Here is a 21,740-nt window from a genome sequence, read left to right on the forward strand (position 1 = left end):
CAGATATGCAACTATGGTGGTCTTGGTGATTCAAAGTGTAAATTAGCTATCTAAAGAGAGATGTGCCAACCAAAAAACTTTATCTATGCAAGTTTCTGTAGCTTGGAGACAATGTGAGGAAACCATAGGGATCAGCCAGTGGTAAATTTAACCATCAATAAGGATGGTTCTCATTCAATTTGCCCAGCAGGAGGTTTAACTCCACAGATACTTGAATGCTTCATTGTTCTCACATCAAACCCAAGGCATTTCCATCAGGGTGGTTACATGGGATTGTCAGGAGAGTGGGGCATCATGCACAGAGGCAACATCCAACCCGTAGGTATCCAAACCAGTGTTTATCTGGATTTTTTTAATAGGCAGTGTCTGAGAAGCACTGCAATTTCATGAGATACAATAACAGATATTCCAGCTGTTGGTCTCTGACCTGCAGCCTCTTTCCGCCAGCAGCACGGTCTTGTCAATGATTGTAAAAGTGATAACCCCTATTCATTTTTTATGCATCCGAAGTGGCCTCTGGTGACATCAGTCAATGAGCAGTGCATCAGATAGTTCACATGCCCTGTTCAGGCAGTCTCTGATATTAACTTCTCCATGTATTCAACAAAGCAGACGAGAGTGAAAGCAATCAGCTTCTTTCGAGTGACTGGACTTCCCCAACTGCAGCATCCCACTTATCCCACCCATGTGGTAATAAAGGCTTGGTCTAAAAACTCCATTGATTTCATGAACAGGAAGGGATTTACTTCACTAAATGTGCACATATTGAATGATGGTAGCTTGCATGTCAATGCATCCTAGCTGGGAAGTAGCCGTGATTAATTTATACTCAGGCAATCCAGGATACCTGTACTGCTCAGCCCAAAAAATAACCTGGATTTTAGCCCGGAGGGGTAGTTGTGAGGTCGGAAAACCTGGAAGACTGGGTTTCCTTTAAAAAAATTTCTGTCGGTTTCCCACAGGCAGCCTGATCGACAGGGTGGAGGCCTGTCAGGCGGGAAGCCTACTTCACAAGGCCGCAGTCGAGGAGAACAGGTAGGTGTAGTGGGGGAGTGAGAGAGATCGTGGCGGGGGGGGATCCGATGGTGCTCGTGGGAGAGCAGACCGATCGTGGGGTTGGGGGGTTTACTGGGTAGCTTGTTGGGGTTGGAGGAAGCACTCCTGCTCCTCCTGGCCCACAAGCAGTGCTGTAAAGACACTCACCTTATGGATTCATCCCTTCTCGCCTCCTTTCAGCTGTTGAGTTTCCCGAGGCCTGGGAAACCCGGCCGCCTGTGAAAAATAGAATCACTTAAAGTTAAGGCAGGCAGCCTTATCATAACATTTAAATTACCAATCCGTTTCCTGCGAGCGGATTGGTTGCCTACCCTTCAACCCGCCTCTCAAAACTAGAAGTGGGAGGATTTGGTTTTTTGGTACGTTAACCTCTGACATGACCCCAACCTATCTGTTTTTGGGAGTTAAGATTCAGCCCAATGTGTCAGGATGGCCAATAGGAGACCGGGATATCCACTTCAGTCTTGTCTGATGACTTTCTTCCACCAAGCAAGGGCAGAAGTTGAAAACAGTACAATCCCCACCACTTAAAACATCCGTGTTTAAAATGGGCAGTCGCTTATAGCGACCATTTCAAAGTTGCCTGTTATAACGTCTTTAGTGCTGTTTATTTCATGCAGAAACAGCTGTGTTTACACTTAAGGAGCACTGAATGCAAGAACAATCATAAGTAAATTAACACCTCATTAAGGTTCACAATGTAATAAAAGAGCCTTATTGAGGCAGACTTCATTCTAATATTTTAGGATGAGAATCCTTCACCAAAACCTACATAGCTGTGCAGGAGATTTCCCCCATTAAGGACTGACCAAAGCAAAGAGAACTTTTACCTTTCCAGCTTTACCTTCTCTAGCCACCGTGTTCACAAGTTTTATTAAAGTCATCCTTAAAGCAGATGGTTGAGTGATGATAGCAGAGTACGTTTTGTTTGCAAGTAAATCTAAAACTTACCGTACTGTTGCAAAACCTCTGTGACTGCTGCAGAATATGTATGAAAATGAAGAGCTTTGTCTCCAAGTTCTCTCCCTTCCTGGTATTTTCTTTTAGGAAAGTTGCTGTTTGCAAGGGTTGCTGGGAAATATATTTTGTTCTATAAATATGACCCATTTAAAAAAAAAAAGTCACCTGCTTAAAAAATGCCAGAGACAAGGTCCGAAACAATCACAGCAAGCATGTAATAAAAAGAAATGTAATACAGACAGTGAAAGAGTTGGAGCCCATTTCCCCTCATGATAAATGTCTCTTTCTGCTATGATTTTTCAGAGTTTTTGTGTTTGTTGTTGTTTCACCTATAGCACATGCACACGGTGGCTGTTATACTGGGCGGGTAGATTGCGTTCGCCCGTATAAGCAGTGAGGACTATGCATTGAAGCATTGAGTGCTATATGAGTAATAGTTGAGCAATCAGGATTCTCAAGTCCTGTTTCCATTGCCTAGATAGGTCAGGGGGAGCCCTACAGTACAGCAGGGTTCTCCAGAATTATAGTAATTTGCTGCATTCGCCATGATTTGACCATTACAAAGGAATTGGACCTTCCATCTGCAGATGAAGAGGAAGAAGGTGGAGAAAACCAATCTCCTGGGCAGGAGAGAGGAGATGGCACAGGACAACACACTGCCACGAGCAGGCAGGACATCACAAACTTTTTCCACTGGAGAGGAAGTGCTCCATCTGCATAGAATAAAAAGCCCTTAATTATTTCTTGCCTTGCTTTTGGATCACAATCATCCAATTCTGATACCACTAATGGTCCCAAAATTCCATGCCATTTCTGGTAGAGTTCCAGTGTATAATCAGGACAAGTAATTTTTTTGTAGCAAAACAGTTCTAGTTGTCCTGGCCAACATTTATCCCTCAACCAACACCACTAAAACAGATTGTGTAGCCATTTATCTCTCTGCTGTTTGTGGGCCCTTGCTGTGTGCTAACTGGCTGTCAGCATTTCCATATTACAACAATAAGCACACTTCAAAAGTACTTCATTAGGTGTAAACTGCTTTGGGAAGTCCTGAGGTTGTGAAAGACACTAAATCAATGTGTGTTCTTTCTTCCCTTTCAATTTAACGCATTTAAAAAAAAAAGTTTTTATTGATCATCCATACCCAACAAAATTAATCTGACAATAAAATACAAAAACAGATTTTGAATAATCAGGTCACTGAAATAAATAGAATTTTCTTTAAGTTACATGAAAAATCCCAGGTTTTATAATGTTGCACTGTATAGGTTTAGGAACAAGGGTTAACAGTCAGGGAGCATGTCTTAGTGGACTCCATTCAGTTTGGACTATCCTGTTATTTTAAATTATACTCCCAAATCCCATTCCCAATTATTGGATAAAACATTATCCTCCTTATTTCACGGTGTAGACAACATATTGCGGGCATGTGGATGCACACACAATATTTTTTTATCATTTAGCTTATACAGTTTCAGGTTGTCTCATACAACCTCTGACTCTCAACATCCAGAGCTCTAAGTTACAGTCCTTTTCTATATCTCTCCTCTCAGCCATCCTATTGCTGTCATTGTTCCCTTTTGTCTTTCACTTCACTGCACCAAGTGACTGAGTTATTCATAGGAACATTCAGCAGAAAAGTAATTGGCCCAAATCAAGGGACTGGATAGTACTCAAGGCTAAGATTTAACACCACACTTTGCAGTAAGGCCTCTTGTTAAAAGTCCGTTTCCAAAAGTTTTTAAAACCTGCCTCTACGACTTAAGATTGTTTTTGTGAAAATGGTATTTTTCCACAAGCCTATTTTTAAAATGAACTTTTGCACCATATGAAGTCAAAAATTGGAGATAATTGAACATATAACTCAACACCTGAATCTCTGATCATTGTAAGCATGCTGTGCCTAGTAGTGGAGCACACTGACCCACTAATGTACAGCACCAAAGTGATCATAACTGGGTTTGTGTTTGCAGCTCTCCACACAGAGTTCCTAGTCTCAGCTGGGACTGCAGGGGAGGAGTTGAGCACAGTTAACGCACATCCCTCGCAGGCTGGGAGAGTAAAGTCAGAGAGTGAGTGACCACCTGCCCCAAGCTGATGCTGTTGTGCATGTTTTAATGGCCAATTAAAGCGTAGCTTTGGCAGAGGGCTGGCAGCAGGTCACTCATCTGACAACCCTCTCGGTTGAGGAATGACAGGCGATGAAAGAGTGAGAAAAGACAAGGATTAAGCAAATGTGAAACCTTTAGTGCAGTCGGGGATCAGGCCCAAAGCCTGCTATTCAGAGGATGTTTGTGCACTCTCTGCCCTAATTAAAGATGAGCAGGTCCGTAATAAGTACTGCACTGATTTGTTCAATGCCACTAAACAGTGAGAGTGCTTCTAAAAGACTAGCATCATAGTTTACAAATTCCTGGTAAAAGGAAATTTACAAAGAGCCACATAGTGATCATGCTAGTAATACAATGTGTCTGTGCTAAACTGGAGTATTCTTACACCCCTGCCCAAAAGCTACATTACAGTGGTTTGAACATCAGTGCCCCTTTAAGTGGTATCTATTTCAAATCTCATAGCTGCTTTACTATTTGACCTGTCTGACCGCCGCCTATTGTTAATATTCTGTGACCAACACTGCTTATTTTTGTATTGTACTGTGCCTTGTTACACTGGTTGCCAGCCTGGGCATGTAAGGTTGAAAGGTCAGCACAGCAACATATAAACATTGATGAATACAGCTGGTTTCTCAGGAAATCTCCCCGTAAGCTTGCTACAGAATGTTCAAACCTCTGAATGGGAGAATTGTGTGGCACTACAGTTCCTTGTATCGCACCTCCACAGGTAACACTGTAGAGACTGCAGCCTGTGCCCAAGTGACAACTGCTCTCTTCTATTCCAAGACTCTGTTGTAAGCCAGCCCCTTGTGTGCTGTTGCAAATTTCTCTGCTCTGCAATATACAACAATAAAGGTTGTAGCCACAAAATCTATGGCACACTGTTTCCTGCTCGAGGGAATCACAATCTAATGGTCTGTACAGGGACCAGGCTGGCTGAGACCATGACTAAAAGGAAATCTTTCAAACCCATCCTGCTACTTCAATTCAATTCAATTTTATTTGTCATATATGCAGCAGATGTGTGTACTGCACAATGAAATGTTGATTTTTACGAGTCCTCCCAACTTGCTGTGTATAACAGCATACAAGTGAATAGCTCAATAAAAATGGCAGCTGCTACACAGTAATAAACCCAGGGATGTGTACTGCTGCTGAGCCATGCTTATTTAAACTGGAGAGCTGGACTGGCCACCAGTTAAATGTTCAGATTTACGATTGGTACAAGTATGGACAGATGGAATAAGTCTTCTCTGATGGCTCTTAATGACTAAGTGAAATGAGTTTGGATATTCAAGGTGCAGCTCCCTTACCTTTCCTCTCCCAAACCAACAATTCCACAAAATAAAATTCCCCACCAACTCACCCCAGTTGACAATAATTCATTCAATTTGGAATGCTACAAAGACATGCAGTTCGGACAATGTACACAGCACATTGATACAATCAGGTGGTTCTGGGGTTTGAGTTTTGTACGTTGTGAGGATAACATACAGGGAGCTCTGGGCTGCATCATATGCATTTTGTACCTTACCCCTTCAGAGTATAAGTCCCTGTCATCAAGCAGGAAGTGGAAAAGTCTTTGTTTACCTAGCTCTGCTGTACCCTCCCCCACTGACCAGCTCAAATACACATGACATCTATGGTACAAGATTGCACCCAACTGAAAAAGGGTTCACCCGAAGCGTCGATTATAATTTCTCTCCACGGATGTTGCCTGGCCTGCTGAGTTTTTCCAGCATTTTCTGTTGTTATAACAGATCAATTGTACTGTTAAAGAGGATCTCCTGAGGGTAAAACCACATTACAATCCCAAACTCACTGTTCCCTTAGCTGCCAACATGCGAGGATAACAGATGTTTCAAAGGTCCTGGTGCAGTTATAATTAATTCCTCAATGTGTCTTACTAAACTGAACAGGACAAGGCTTGTGGCTCCTGAGCATTGACAGTAGAGTTCAAAACCTTGAGTAGAAAAAGTGTCTGAAATCAGTTTTTTTTTAATTCACAAATGTCCACTTTTTTTCTTTCTTTTCCCTCATCTTCCGTCATTTTCCATCTCTGCAAAATTTCTGTTGTACCATACAGCCCTCTCAAATGATACTTTCTTCTTCCTTTTCTTGTTTCTCTACCTCTTCCATAGACTTGTGTGCGACATCCCACAGGTAAAGTTTATCCAATGATAACTGAAAGCCAGGTTGAGGTGAGGTAGACTTCACCCAAGTCTAAATAATAAATATTCAATGGAACTGGTTTTATTCTCCCTCAAGGCTTTCACATTAGAGCGAGCACAACTTTGAAGTAATAGCCTCCCTGTATCTCCAACGGGCAACAGGCTGTGTTGAAAATTTCAAATTAATGAACCACTGAATAAAAGAAAAACACTGACTGTGTTGGATTCAGCCTTCTTTCCCATTAAGATGCCCTCCAAAGGTTGTTTACTTCTTGTGAAGGAATTTCATTTTACTACCTAGAAATGAACAAACATTTGATTAACTTTCACAATATTGATTGCCTGCAAATGAGTTATAGCAGTGAGTTACAGAGGATAATAGACAGGTGGAAAACTGCAAAGATTTGATGATCGTAGATAGTTGATAGAAAGTCATCTGAGTGCTTTTGATGAAGCCCTAATCCATGAGCAAATTAAAAATACATTACCTAGACCTCTAAGAAATCGGTTCATCCCTCTTTGTTCACTCCCAGGGAGAGTTTCAAGGTAGTCCTGTGCTCTAACCTCAAATAATCCTGGAGAAGACAAAAAATAGTTACATATGGACTGGGTACAAGTGTGTTAGAACATAGTCGTTTCAGTTCTCGGTACTGCCTGCAGACTTGGCACAGGAGAGCTGAAAATCTGCAGGGTGCACATCTCGGCCTAAGTACTGGGATGCTCCCACTTTCTTCTACCTTTTTTGCTTCTTCACTTCCCCCATAGACATGTGCGACATACCGCAGCTAAAGTTTATCCAATGATAACTGAAAGCCAGGTTGAGGTGAGGCAGGACAAATCCAACCCAGCCAATTACCGCCCCGTCAGTCTACTCTCAATCATCTGCAAAGATATGGAAGGTGTCATCGACAGTGCTGTCAAGCGGCACTTACTCACCAATAACCTGCTCATTGATGCCCAGTTTGGGTTCCACCAAGACCACTCGGCTCCCGACCTCATTACAGCCTTGGTCCAAACATGGACAAAGGAGCTGAATTCCAGAGGTGAGGTGAAAGTGACTGCCCTTGACATCAAGGCAGCATTTGACCGAGTCTGGCATCAAGGAGCCCTAGTAAAACTGAAGTCAATGGGAATCGGGGAAAACGCTCCACTGGCTGGAATCATACCTAGCACAAAGGAAGATGGTTGTGGTGGTTGAAGGCTAATCATCATGTTATGTTCATTAATAACTAGTCGTTTTTATTAAGAACAGCTAGCTTTTGCTAGACACTTTATTGAGCACATGTGGACTAGGTACAGTATCTGTAGAGGCCTCCATCTTGACTGCTGCCTTGTGGGTAGCCTAGTGCATCGTGGGTAGCCCACTCTTATATACATACAGCACCACCTAGTGTACCATTCCAGAATGACAGGTTACTGATCATTACATCCCCCTTTCTTTGAGGTTAAACAAAATCAGTATCAATCAATATCAATCAATAACAACATAAACATCTTCAACAGTCAATACATTTTCAATGTAGTTTTCTTTGTACTCAAAGATTAAGTCTATCAGGCTTTTTTACTTCACGTGTGGATCTTCTCAGCACAGGTAAGTCTGATGTGTTTTCATGAGAGCCTGTATGTGTATTTGTGTTAGATTGTTCTGGTGGTGAGTGACAAGATTCAGTTGCGGCATTGTCATCGATTTGCTCTTCGATAGTCTCTTGTCTTTTTAGGAGGGAACGGCGGTTCCTCCTGAGAATCTGTCCTTCCTCAGTTCTAACAGTGTATGACCTTGGTCCTACTTCCTCAAGAACTGTAGCTTTCCTGTTCCATGCATCTGGATCCTCAATCCTGACAACATCATCCCTTGTCAATGGTTCCAGAGTTTTGGATGACTTGTCATAGTATGATTTCTGTTTCAGCTTTAACAGTTGAAGTCTCTGTCTCAGTTCCTTACTCTGCTTTTCTTTTGCACAGCAGGGTAGCGTGGTACGCAACTTGCGACCCATTAGGAGTTCAGCAGGTGAAGAACCACGGTCTAAAGGTGCGGCTCAGTAGCTCAGCAGGGCGAAATAAGGATCAGACTTGCTTTCTGTCGCTTTCTTCAGTAGCTGCTTGAGAACTTGAACACCTTTCTCTGCATTACCATTCGACTGAGCATACAGAGGACTGGATGTGATGTGCTGAAAGTCATAATGTGCTGCAAACTGTTGCCACTCCTTACAGTTGAAGCACGGACCATTGTCGCTAACGGCAATCCTGGGAATTCCATGTCTGGCGAAGATGGATTTCACATGCATTATGACACTGCTTGCTGTGGTGCTTGAGAGCAGCGCCATCTCAGGATAGTTAGAATAGTAGTCAATCACTATTAGACAGTCTTTACCATTTAAATGAAAAAGGTCCATACCAACCTTTTGCCATGGTGCTGTTGGTATGTCAGCTACTATCATTGGTTCCTTTGCTTGTTTGTTTTGGTGTTTCTGACATGTCTCACATTTGCCGATCATGTTCTCAATGTCCTTATTTATGCCAGGCCAATAAACAGTGGCCTAGAAATTCAGTTGGCGCCGCGCCAGGGCTTTAGCGCCGGAAAGTTAGCGCCGGCGCTAAGTCCCCCTGCGCGTGCCAAAAATTCAGTAGCGCCGCGCCCAAACGGCTGCCGGCGCTACTGAAGGGTGTTTGCGCCTGAAAATGGGCGCTACCTGCCGCATTGCGGCGCTATTCCGGCGCTGCGGCGCCCGATGCGGTGCGGCAGGCTCGGGAATTGCAGGCCTCCTCCTTCAGTTAAGGAGGAGCTGCCTGCACCCGCCCGCTGGCCGGTAAAATCTTCACAAAAATGAGCCCGGCACCTCGGGGAAGTGCCGGGCTCGCAGCCCAGAAGCATCCGTTCCGCGGGGGCGGGGGTGGAGGAGTCCGGGGAGGGAGGTGCGGGCAGGCGGCCGGCGGGAAAGTGGCCGGCCGCAGCGCGACCTTAATGCGCCGGTGCAAACTCCTGTAAGACTCGGTTGCCAGAGTCTTAGTTGCGGCTGCCACGGGCGAGGCGGCCGCAACTCAATTTCGGCGTTGGGGCCCGTCACCACGGCAACCGGGATGCTGCGCACACCGATGACGTCATCGGTGCCGGCGCAGCGCAACCGGTCTACCGCCGATGGTAGGGCCCCAGGGAATTTCTGAAGCGGCTGTAAGTCCAGCGCAATGACCTCTAGCGCCGCAAAATGGGCGCAAAGCCCACTCAATTTCTAGGCCAGTGTCTCTTGCTCTCCTTTTGCATTTTTCAATTCCGAGGTGTCCCTCATGAATCCTTTTGAGCATGTCTTGACGTAGAGCCTGTGGAATGACTATTCTGTTCTGTTTTAGTAATAGTCCACTTGCGACACTCAATTCTGACCTTATGTGAAAATATTTTGGACAGGAACCTTTTGGCCAACCATGATGAATGTTCTCTATTACTGTTTGTAATACTGTATCTTTTACTGTTTCTTCTGCTATTTGCTTTGATTTTGTGTCTGACACGGGCAGCGCAGCAGTGACCATACTCACATGAACATCCACGTCTTCTTCAGTAGAGCTCACATGACTCATTGTGGGTGTTCGGGATAGTGCATCTGCTAACACTATGTATTTGCCTGGTGTGTAGATCAGTTCAAAGTCATATCTTTGCAGCTTCATCATGAGTCGTTGAATCCTTGGAGACATCTCATTCAGGTTCTTTTTTAATGATGGCAACCAGTGGGCTGTGGTCTGTCTCAACTGTGAAGGTGGGAAGTCCATATATGTAGCCATGAAACTTTTCTAGTCCAACTACCAAGCCTAGACATTCCTTTTCAATCTGGGCGTATCGACACTCAGTATCAGTCATAGACCTGGAGGCATAGGCAACAGGCTTCCAATCTTCACCCTCTGCTTGTAGCAAGACCGCACCTAGGCCATCTTTTGATGCATCCGTTGACACTTTGATTCTTTTTGTTGGGTCAAAGGTGGTGAGTACAGGCGTGGTTGTCAGCACTGTTTTGAGGTTTATCCACTCTTGTTCATGTCTTTCTGTCCATGCGAACTCATTTGTTTTATGTAGCAGGTCTCGCAGACAGGCTGTCTTGGCTGACAAGTTAGGAATGAACTTTCCAATGAAGTTTATCATCCCCATGATGCATAGCACTCCTTTTTTGTCAGTGGGTCGGGGCATGTTGAGTATGGCATTTACTTTTTCCATATCTGGCTCTATTCCTTTACCAGATAGATTATCTCCTAGGAAAGTGACTTCCTGAACGCCAAACTGACACTTGGCTTTGTTGAGCTTCAGTCCATTCCGGCGTATGCTCTGTAGCACTTTAGTCAGTCTCTCATTGTGTTCTTTCAGTGTGGAGCCCCAGATGATGATGTCATCAACATATAATTGAAGGTCTGGAAGGAGTTCGGGTCTGTGTTCCATCGCTCTATGAAAGATTTCAGATGCAGATATTATCCCGGAAGGCATTCTGAGGAAATACCTGCCAAATGGTGTGTTGAAGGTACAGTATTTGGTGCTCTCTTCATCCAGTTTTAGTTGCCAAAATCCTTCTGAGGCATCGAGCTTTGTAAAGTATCTGGCACCTGACATTTCACTGGTGATTTCTTCTCGCTTGGGAATCTGGTAGTGTTCACATTTTATGTTTGCATTTAAGTCCTTTGGATCCATGCATATTCTTAGATCATTGTTCTTTTTCTTTACACATACCATGGAGTTAACCCAGTCTGTTGGCTCTTCGACTTTCCTGATGACTCCTAGTGTGGTCATTCTGTCCAGTTCTTTCTTGAGCCGGTCACGCAGGGGTGCTGGAACTCTTCGTGGAGCATGTACCACTGGCTGAGCATCCTCCTTTAGCTGGATCTTTTAAGTGAATGGTAGAACTCCAAATCCTTTGAACACATCCTGGAAATTATTCACTACAGAATCCACCGAGTCATCTGGTCTGCTTATGGCACAGTTTATACGGTAGACTCTCTTGACCAGTTCTAAGTCCTCACAAGCTTTGTCACCCAGTAGTGAATCAAGTCCTTCAGCCACAACAGAAAACATGAGGTGATGCACTTTGTCTTTGACTGTCACTTTAAGTCTGCATACACCTAAGCTATCTATTTTCTGTCCATTATAGTCCTTCAGTAGTACTGACTTTTTCTGTATTTTGGGCTTTTCTTTCATATTTTTAATGTCACTCATACTGATTAAGTTTGCTTTTGCCCCAGTGTCTAGTTTCAATGTAACTAATGCTCCATTTACCTGCAGTGGGATCATCCATTTGTCCTCTTTTACTGCATTAATTTTATGTTCATCATTGTCCATATCTGAGGGCTGCACATTTTCTGTATCATTTTTGACATTGTCACATGACACCATTCGTACAAAAAATGTCTCACTTAAATCAGTGTCCTCAATTACATTAACTCGTTGCCCTTTTAGTTTTTACTTTTGAAAAGCATTGTTTGGCAAAGTGATTCTTTCCATGACATTTTGTGCACATTTTTCCAAACGCTGGGCATTGTCTTAACTGGTGTTTGTAACCACAGCGTTTACAATTAAAAATTCCTTCCTCCGATTGCTTTTCATTTCTGTTCTGCCCATGTTTCTTCCCTTTGTAGGACACAGCACCGACAGCAGCACTTACTACAATTGCATCATTATTGATTTCACTGAAAGTCTTGGCATGCTTTTGAGCTAGCTCGCTAGCTTGGCATATTTTCACAGCAATTTCCAGTTAGTTCGGTTTCTCTCAACAGACGTTCCCTGACTTTTTTTTATCATGAATACCAAACACAATCTGGTCATGAATCATGGATGCTTTCAGCTCAGAAAAATTACATGTCTGTGCTTTCAGTTTCAGATCAGTCAAAAAGCTATCAAAAGTCTCATTTTGCTGCTGTGTCCGAGAACGGAAGATGTACCTCTCATAGGTTTCATTCTTTTTGGGAGAACAATGTGTATCAAACTTCTTTAGCACATCGTCTAATTTTTCTCTGTTCTCCTCTGGATTAAATACAAATGTATTAAATACCTCTATCACCTGTGGGCCTGCAACCGTGAGCAGCAACGCTATTTTCCTTGCGTCTAGCTTCGTACCGTACCCGATGGCAGCAATGTAGAGTTCGAATTGTTGTTTAAAAGTCTGCCAATTGTAGTCGACATTTCCTGTGTGTTTCAAACGCTCTGGTGGCTTCAAATTCTCCATGTCACGTTGCACAATATTCAGCAGATCTTACCAATCCTGGTACCATGTTATGTTCATTAATAACTAGTCGTTTTTATTAAGAACAGCTAGCTTTTGCTAGACACTTTATTGAGCACATGTGGACTAGGTACAGTATCTGTAGAGGCCTCCATCTTGACTGCTGCCTTGTGGGTAGCCTAGTGCATCGTGGGTAGCCCACTCGTGTATATATATATATATATACACAGCACCACCTAGTGTACCATTCCAGAATGACAGATTACTGATCATTACACATCCCAGCCCTAGCACATCGCTGCAGGAGTTCCTCAGGGCAGTGTCCTAGGCCCAACCATCTTCAGCTGCTTCATCAATGACCTTCCCTCCAACATAAGGTCAGAAATGGGGATGTTCGCTGATGACTGCAGTGTGTTCAGCGCCATTCACAACTCCTCAGATAATGAAGCAGTCCATGCCCGCATGCAACAAGACCTGGATGACGTTCAGGCTTGGGCGGATACGTGGCAGGTAACATTCGCGCCACAGAAGTGCCCGGCGATGACTATCTCCAACAAGCGAGAGTCTAACCAACTCCCCTTGACATTCAACGGCATTACCATCACCGAATCCCCCACTATCAACATCCTGGGGGGTCACCATTAACCAGAAACTTAACTGGACCAACCACATAACTACTGTGGCAACAAGAGCAGGTCAGAGGCTAGGTATTCTGCAGCGAGTGTTTCACCTCCTGACTCCCCAAAGCCTTTCCACCATCTACAAGGCACAAGTAAGGAGTGTGATGGAATACTCTCCACTTGCCTGGATGAGTGCAGCTGCAACAACACTCAAGAAGCTCAACACCATCCAGGACAAAGCAGCCCGCTTGATTGGCACCCCATCCACCACCTTAAACATTCACTCCCTCCACCACCGGCGTACCGTGGCTGCAGGGTGTACCATCTACAAGATACACTGCAGCAACTCACCAAGGCTTCTTCGGCAGCACCTCCCAAACCCGCGACCTCTTCCACCTAGAAGGACAAGGGCAGCAGGCGCATGGGAACACCACCACCTCCAAGTTCCCCTCCAAGTCACACACCAGCCTGACTTAGAAGTATATCGCCGATCCTTCATCGTCGCTGGGTCAAAATCCTGGAACTCCCTCCCTAACAGCACTGTGGGAGTACCTTCACCACATGGACTGCAGCGGTTCAAGAAGGCGGCTCACCACCACCTTCTCAAGGGCAACTGGGGATGGGCAATAAATGCTGGCCTTGCCAGCGACGCCCAGATCCCATAAACAAATTAAAAAAAAGACTTCAGACAGGTCTAAATAATAAATATTCAATGGAATTGGTTTTATTCCTCCACCCAGGACCTCGGCCACTTCCCCAGCCAAAATTCACGGGGCCAGGGAAGTCCTGTAATTTACACATGAATGGCATTAGGGCCACATTTAGTATGCCTATCTTCCCCCAGAAGACAGACAATTGGCTGAGTCATATTGATTCTGGGTGGTTGCCCCCGCTGCCAAATAGGATGTTAGTGCCCCCATCGGACCTTTTGTAAAGAGACTGGAAGATTTCCAGAAAAGATCCTTGGTAATGGTGGGTCCAGGCTTTGTCCCTGGCCTGGACTCCCAAGTGGTCTCCACATATGTCTGTTGGGATGCTAGTATGCCTGCTTTCACTGGGCATACCAGCTGCCCGTCCTGCCCCTATCTGCTCCAACCCAGGTGTACAGGAATGCCTGGCATTGGAATCCATGTCCTGGGCTCACCCCAACTATATCACTGGCCTTGTTGGGAGCAGGCAGAGGCTCTGCCCCTAACAAGGCCAAGTGTGAACTCCAAAGCAAGGCTAGGACCTAGTGTATCTGGATTTCAGCCTAAATTTCAGCACACTAGGCTGTCACTCCAGTGCAGTACTGAGGGAGTGCTGCACTGTCGGAGGTGCCGACCTTCAGATGAGACGTTAAACCGAGGCCCAGTCTGATTCTCAGGTGGAAGTAAAAGATCCCATAGCACTATTTTGAAGAAGAGCAGGGGAGTTATCCCCAGTGTCTTGGCCAATATTTATCTCTCAATCAACATCTAAAACAGATTATCTGGTCATTATCACATTGCTGTTTGTGGGAGCTTACTGTGCGCAAATTGGCTGCTGCATTTCCTATATTACAACAGTGACTACACTTCAAAAAGAACTTCATTGGCTGTAAAGCGCTTTAGGACGTCCTGAGGTCATGAAAGGCGCGATATAAATGCAAGTCTTTCTTTTTTTCACACTGCCACAAGAATTACGCTGGGAGTACATTAGAAGGACCGGGGATTTTCAGCCCCAGTATATTAATTTGAACATGGTCGGTTCAATTTTGGGATCTAGCTCTAGCTGAGACAAATGTGATGGAGGCCAGCAGCTATAGATTCTTTGAACAATATTCTTTGCAGTTTAATTAAAAGGAAACCATCCAGATGAAGTGACTGTTTCTCTGTGTTTGTCACTGCATCAAAGCCTCCATGTTCGAGCTAAGCCAGCCCGAGGAGATCACTCTCATAACCAAGCCAGGCTACATGGCAAACGGCAGAAAGAGTTGTCTAACCAAGCAAGGAAGGTGGGCAGCACTACTGCAAAGGTGCCAAGGGACTGTGCCGGGTGAAAATTTACACAGTGGAGGTGAACTCTTTCAATCACCTTTTTCCAATTATCTCTTGATACTAAATGTCCTGTTCCCAGTAACAGAGTAACTGTTTTATTCCAGATACGAGACTGGATAAGTGTTTGATTACATTTTATTAAATGTTTCACAGGGCAAAAAATTGTATCTGTTATGATCACATTATTTTTCTTGCATGTAGCATGATTAACTGACAAAATGTGAATGAGTTAAACAGTGGTGGGGAGAGAGGAGAGGAAGGAAGGGGCAGTATCATGACCCAAGTCCTCACCTTTCACCCCAAGCTTCCTTAGCTCTCGATCTTGAATAAATCCCCCAAACATCTGCGTCTCCATGAAAACCTCCAGAAATCGTCGGACACTTTTTGATGTGATGGATTTGCGAAATGGCTCCCACAGGAAAATTCTTTCGTCTTTCTCATTGGAAGTCATGTACAAGGAATAGTGACCGACTATCTCCACAAAGAAACGGACGAAGGTCTCAGACACCACGGTATTAAGGGAGCCAGGATCTAGAAACAGAAAAGGACAGAAAACTTAGTGTACATTTCATTAGGGAGGCTTGGATGGTCCCACAAGGATAATGTCTCATTTTATGTGTCTTTAAGTATCAGTATATATGTTTTTCCATGTTCATTTAACTTGTTTGTCATTTTGCCCTTCAAGGGTATGCTAGTTGTTTCCATCCCTTAGTATCACCCAGAAAGGGTTGAATTCAGAGGGTACTAAACCAGCTATGTATGTTCCCCTTCCTGAGTTAAAAAGGTAGGGAGTTGGAGGCTGCTGAAAAGGAGTGTCAGCACAGTATCAAGGCTGATGCGAAGGAGAAAAAAAGAACACAGAAGCTTTACAATAACATGAAGCAGAGGACAAACAGAATCAGCATAATGCGCATTTGAACTGGCGGACAGAAGCATATTAATGGCGAGTGCAATAAGTGCAATGGTTCAACTAGTTCATAACTCAGTATGGAATGATTTGTCTAAACCTAATCTTATACCAAATTTTAAAGAAGAGGATGACTAAGGGCATTTGAATTATTAGCATGCAACCACTCCAGAGACTTGAGCACAAAATCTAAGCTGACACTTCAGTGCGGTACCGAGGAAGTGCTGCACTGTCAGAGGTGCCGTCTTTATGATGAGACGTTTATCCGAGGCCCCGTCTGCCTCTCTGGTGGACATAAGAAGATCCCATGGCACTATTTTGAAGAGGAGCAGGGGAGTTATCCCTGGTGTACTGGCAAATATTAATCCTTCAAACATCATTAAAACAGATTATCTGGCCATTATCATATTGCTGTTTGTGGAAACATGCTGTGCGCAAATTGGCTGCCCTGTTTCCTACATTACAACAGTGACTACACTTAATTGGCTGTAAAGCACTTTGGGACATCCTAAGATCATGAAAGGCGCTATATAAATTCAAGTCTTTATTTCTTTTTGACACATCAGTGAGAATGGTTTCTGCTCAACCCCTGGGCTTGCTACATTACCACATATTGGGTGTGTAAATGCACACTCTGGTTCATAGGGAGCAAGGATTCATTTAAAAGAGTGGCTCTTGGCCCTGAGCATGAGAGAAGTATCTGAGTAAAAACCCAGAAACGTAGCACCCCATTCCCACATGTACAGCACTGCCAAAGTGCAGTTGGATCTTAGTTAGAACTTATGATCCTGCTTCCAAGAGGGCCAAGCGGAATTATAGGACAGGTAGTTTTGGGACTCAACCTCGCAATCATCTGATTGGCAGGTTGATGTCCCATTGCCTGTGCCAGCAGACTGCGTCTTTTAATTTCTGTTTATGGTTTTACTGTCCATTCTCACTCATTTTCAGGTCAGGCGCTATTTTGATGGGTGCAAATGCATTAGAAAAGGAGTTGTCTGATTCCCTGCTGCACTTACTATCCAGGAGAGTGTCCTCCTCTTGACTGGCCAGCTCATTCCGCATCTCTAGGACATGCTCCAGCGCCACCTGCAGTTTACGCGGTAGAATGAAATCCTCATCATCCACCTGACACAAATAACAGAAACAAGCAGTGAACGGCTAGCAGAACAAACAGCTGCACTAGTTACCATTAAGGGTCTGTGGCAGTGACTCCTGAGACTACAGCAATGACACCTGACCTGTGCTGTCTGTAATAGATTTGTGCAGTACTTAGGGAGTGCTGCATTGTCGGAGGTGCTGTCTTTCAGGTGAGGCATCAAACCAAGTTTGTTCTCAGGTGAACATTAAAAAATCCTATGACACTATTCAAAGATGTGCTGGGGAGTTTTCCCGGTGTCTTGGCCAACATTTATCTCTCAACCAACAACACCAAAAACCAGATTAACTGGTCATTCATATCATTGCTTTTTGAGGGCCCTTGCTATGTGCAAATGGGCTGTTGCATTTGCTAACAAAATAACAGTGACTACACTTCAAATATACTTCTTTGGTCATAAAGTGCTTTGGGACATCATGAAGACGAGTAAGGTGCTATATAAATACAAGTTCGTTCTTTCTTGTGCCAGTGACATCGGCGTTGCCAGTACCGAGACTGTCAGTGACACTGGGGTCAGTCGCACCAATCTGTGCCACCACTCTATGGAGCAGAGATTTTGACTGTGTGCTAGTGTAAAAGGGTTTTAGCGAATTGGCAGCCAGTTTTACATCACTCACGATTTTTATTTCCATTGACATCAATGCCAATTCACGATCACCCGTTTACACTATTGCACAAAGTCGAAATCTACCCCTACATCCCAATATTGAGGGAAATGGGAAGGAAAGAGTTAGTGGAACGCTTCATCCCTTTCCTGTGAGTTTCTCACTCATCCTCCATCGTGGGAGTGTGGACAGCTTTTTCTAACATGTCGCATGGAAATTTCTCCACACACACATTCTAATAAACAGAGCCATTTGCAATCAGTGTCACAGTTAACACGCCTCATGCCATCACAGCTCTGTGCTTCAGCCTGAAACAGATGTGGCACTCACCTGTCTGAGAAACTTGTTTGCCCCAAGATTAACCACCAGCACCTGCAACAAGAAAAGAAGTGCAGCGTCACTCCTCGACTCACCTCTCAGACATGATTTCTCTTTTACTGGTCAACAAAAATAACATTGGCCAAAGTGTCCGAGAAAAACACCAGCTTACATAATACCTTAAGGAGTGAGGTGTCGATTCATTTTCTGCCAGACACAGCCCATGTGCGACTAACATCCCCACCCCTCCTGGGTGGAGAATACTGCTGTTTTTAATGTTCGCTACCAGCTTCCCAAAATGTCTCATTGTTTGCTGTATGAGGTATTTTATGTTTTTAAATAGATTTTAAATCTTTAGTTTACATCAATAGTGATTGCTGGGAGCTGCCTAACTGTTGGTGGGAATGGGTGTTACAATCAGCCTGTTATAGCAGTTCGGTGACGAGTTTACATCCATTCCCAACTGTGTGGCTGAAAGACAAAGATTACATTATCAAATTTCCCTCCTTTAGCTCAGTGGAAGGCTGAGTGGGTAAACGCACTGCCCCATTAGGTACAGAGAAAAACTGCCTCAACAATGGCTCATCAGCACTTCCAAATAGGTCAGCGCAGGTCAGATGCAAAGTAAAGCTCCCTTTCCATTGCATGAGCCATGCAATTAGAAGGATTGGGTTTGATATGCTGAATTGTCTTTTCTTCCATACATATTTAACATTATAACCTCAACCTCATAAGAGTGCTCCTTATAGCTGGCAGTGTGGGCTGGGTTCAAAAACAGGTCCCAGAGGTGAAAGGATAGTGTGCTAACCTCACAGTGCATGGTTAATTGAAAATCCTCATCATCCTAAGTTTTTATTACATGAAACGTTCTGTGCTCCCAAACAGTTTAGAGACCCAGGGATTCACAAGATAATTACAGATGGGAGAAGCCATTCAGCCCTTCTTTGATCATCCATCTAGATTTAACCTAAAGCCCCCCTACTGCAATATTCAATTGGTCCTTAAATGATTCCAGGGTTTTTGTCTCCACTACAGTATCTGGAATTTCATTCATGTGTGAAAAAGAACTTCCTGACATCGGTCCTAAATTTGCCTTTTAATAGTTTGAACCTGTGAATCCTTGTCCTTCTCAAGCAATATACTTCAAATTACATTTTCACATTTTCAAATCTGTTCCATTTCCTGCTTTTTTCCAGTTCTGACGAAAGGTCATCGACCTGAAACGTTAACTCTGTTTCACTCTTCACAGATGCTGCCTGACCTGCGGAGTGTCTCCAGCATTTTCGGTTTTTATTTTACATTTTCACATTTACTTTTTCTATTTACTATCTTGTATACTTATGTAAGATCACCTCTTGGACATTTCCTTTCAAGGCAGAAAAGACCAAGTTTCTCCAATCTTTCCTCTTAACTCACACCTGACAGTAGTGATCAGCCCCATGACTCTGCACTGCCTTCAATGATTGAATGTCTCCTTGTTTCAGTGATCAGAACTGGACCCAGTACTCAAGGTGTGGTCTGGCCAGAGCACTATATAGTTTGATCATAGCATCTTCTGCCTTGTTTTCTACTGTTTTGGTTATGAAGTTTGACATTCTATTGGCTTTGTTTATTGCTGCTGTGTATTGGTTGGACATGTTGAGCATGAGTTAACTAAAACTCTTAGGTCTCTTTCTACTTCATCCTTAGTTATTTCAACACCATTCCTCGAGTACACATATCGCCCATTTTTCGTTCCTATGTGCCTTCAATCTCTGAGTGTAACACTACTGCTTACCTCTTCAAGCGGCAGATCCTTCAGCTTGGACAAGGAGCTGGAGAGAAGTCCTATCAAAAATGGAGTGGGAGAGCAGGCTATGTCAATCATGGATGGAGGTAGTACAGGGATGTAGGTGTGCTGCCAGGCAAAAGGATACAGAAGTGCCATCACCGCATGGCAGCACTTGGATAGGGTACTGCAAGAGGGAGATCAAAACACCAGTTAAAAACTCTGCATTCAATGATACTAGGCCTCTAAGGTAACTGGCTCTTAACGCAATTGTTTCTTCAATCCTAATAAACACAAAACCAGAATTCCAGAAAAAAAACACTTTGTTTCAGTATTGTGTTGTGGTCTGTGTAATGTGATGAAAATTATTACAAAATAGACCATTTTAACTTTATTCTGAATTGAGTATCTACTTATATTCATGATAATTAGTTTCTCAGTCAATAAACTGGTAATGCTGTAGGTTTTAAGCTATAAAACCAATATTATTGAGAATCTAATAACTGCAAGGCAACAATTGAAAACCCAATTAACTCTAATTACAATCTCCAACAACAGTAGAACCACACAGATCCTTGCAATGAGTTAGTCTTACAGCTCTGCGTTCAAATCCAGCCTGGACAGATGAGATGAAAGTCATGTATCTGCTGATTGTAATAATACAATGTGAGTAAGTTTGTATAGTCTCAACCCAGTTCCCAGTGGACATGGGCCCCTAATTTGGCACATAATTAGCTACCACTCTCAGAGGCCACAGGATGGCTAGTGTGGAAAAGTTAAAAATCTCCCGCTGTTGCAATAAGGATGACTTTCTTGGTTGTGTTTGAGGGGCACTGTTCGGGAAAAGTAGAGAGAGATTTATTTGCATTTAACCATGTTTATAAGTGCTCGATGCTCACACTGAGTATCTAAAATGGAAAGTGTCCCATTCCCTAGCACTAATATCCATCAACTTAAAGAAATTCTGCACTGGAATTCGCACAAAAAGATTTAAAGAGAAAATTTGCTGACATATGCAATAAATCAGTATTTAAGTCACAATGAATTCAAGGTTTAGGTTTTTGTAATCTGGGAGCAAGATTTAATGATGTTTTACAGTGAGATACTGGAAAAATCAAAGGAATAATGTTTTTACATCAGTATCATATTTATGCAATGGCTTGAATAGTAGGTATATATTATAAATATAACATCCAATATGTCGCAGTAAATACAATACAGTAATCCCACCTCGGATTTCCCACTTTGTTCTCACTATTTATGATGTTAAAACTCTAAGTTGGGCCATTGACCTGTAATTAACTAGGAGATAGTGCAGAGTGGTCTGATGTGGAGCCAGTCTCCTCTGACTCACAGCAATCACTGATTTTGGGAGAGGGTTGCTTGCTGTTATTTTCCCTTCTTTTACTCTTTTCACTTAAATGCGTCATTAGAAGTAGGCAAGGTTCCCAGTGAAAGGCTGAGTTGTGTTTGTAGCCGAGTTAAATGCAGTGTTTATGTGACAGTGCATCAGGGTGATGGACAGCAAAAATATTGGAACAGCTGCTTCCCATTAGATTCTGGAACATCAGAATTTGCAAAGAGTGAACTGGATTTGGCAGAACAAGACTCCCTCGCCTCTCCCTGAGCTCATCAGCCTGCCTCTTGCACAGGAATTTTAACTAAAAGGTGTAGGGCATAAATCCGCTCTGCTTAAAGTAGTAGCCCCTCCCTCACAATCTGTAGGTAACATTTGTGAAGGCGGGAGGGGGATTCCCGACATATGTATCCATTGAATTTTGAAATTGTGGCGAGTTATGATTTCCATGTTTTTGCTGGCTGTATATGAGGTGGCAGTTAATCACAGATAATGCAATCATGAT

The 21,740-nt window shown here is 43.5% G+C and overlaps 1 protein-coding gene across 1 annotated transcript in view; it reads right to left on the minus strand.

The window, feature by feature from the left end:
• Positions 1-3,126: 3,126 nt before the first annotated feature.
• LOC147106143 (DENN domain-containing protein 2A) overlaps positions 3,127-21,740 on the minus strand; it is a 127,247-nt gene continuing 108,633 nt past the window's right edge. The window contains exons 15-20 of the mRNA XM_086008967.1: positions 19,888-20,065; positions 18,123-18,164; positions 17,048-17,156; positions 15,416-15,655; positions 6,787-6,873; positions 3,127-6,595 (exon numbers count right to left, since the gene is read on the minus strand). Coding sequence (XP_085865093.1) covers positions 6,564-6,595; positions 6,787-6,873; positions 15,416-15,655; positions 17,048-17,156; positions 18,123-18,164; positions 19,888-20,065 — 688 coding nt within the window. The 3' untranslated portion in view covers positions 3,127-6,563. The remainder of the gene's footprint in view (positions 6,596-6,786; positions 6,874-15,415; positions 15,656-17,047; positions 17,157-18,122; positions 18,165-19,887; positions 20,066-21,740) is intronic.

This window comes from Somniosus microcephalus, chromosome 16 (assembly GCF_052327205.1).
Source record: "Somniosus microcephalus isolate GS21.2 chromosome 16, FLI_Smic_1.0, whole genome shotgun sequence".
NCBI lineage: Eukaryota > Metazoa > Chordata > Chondrichthyes > Squaliformes > Somniosidae > Somniosus > Somniosus microcephalus.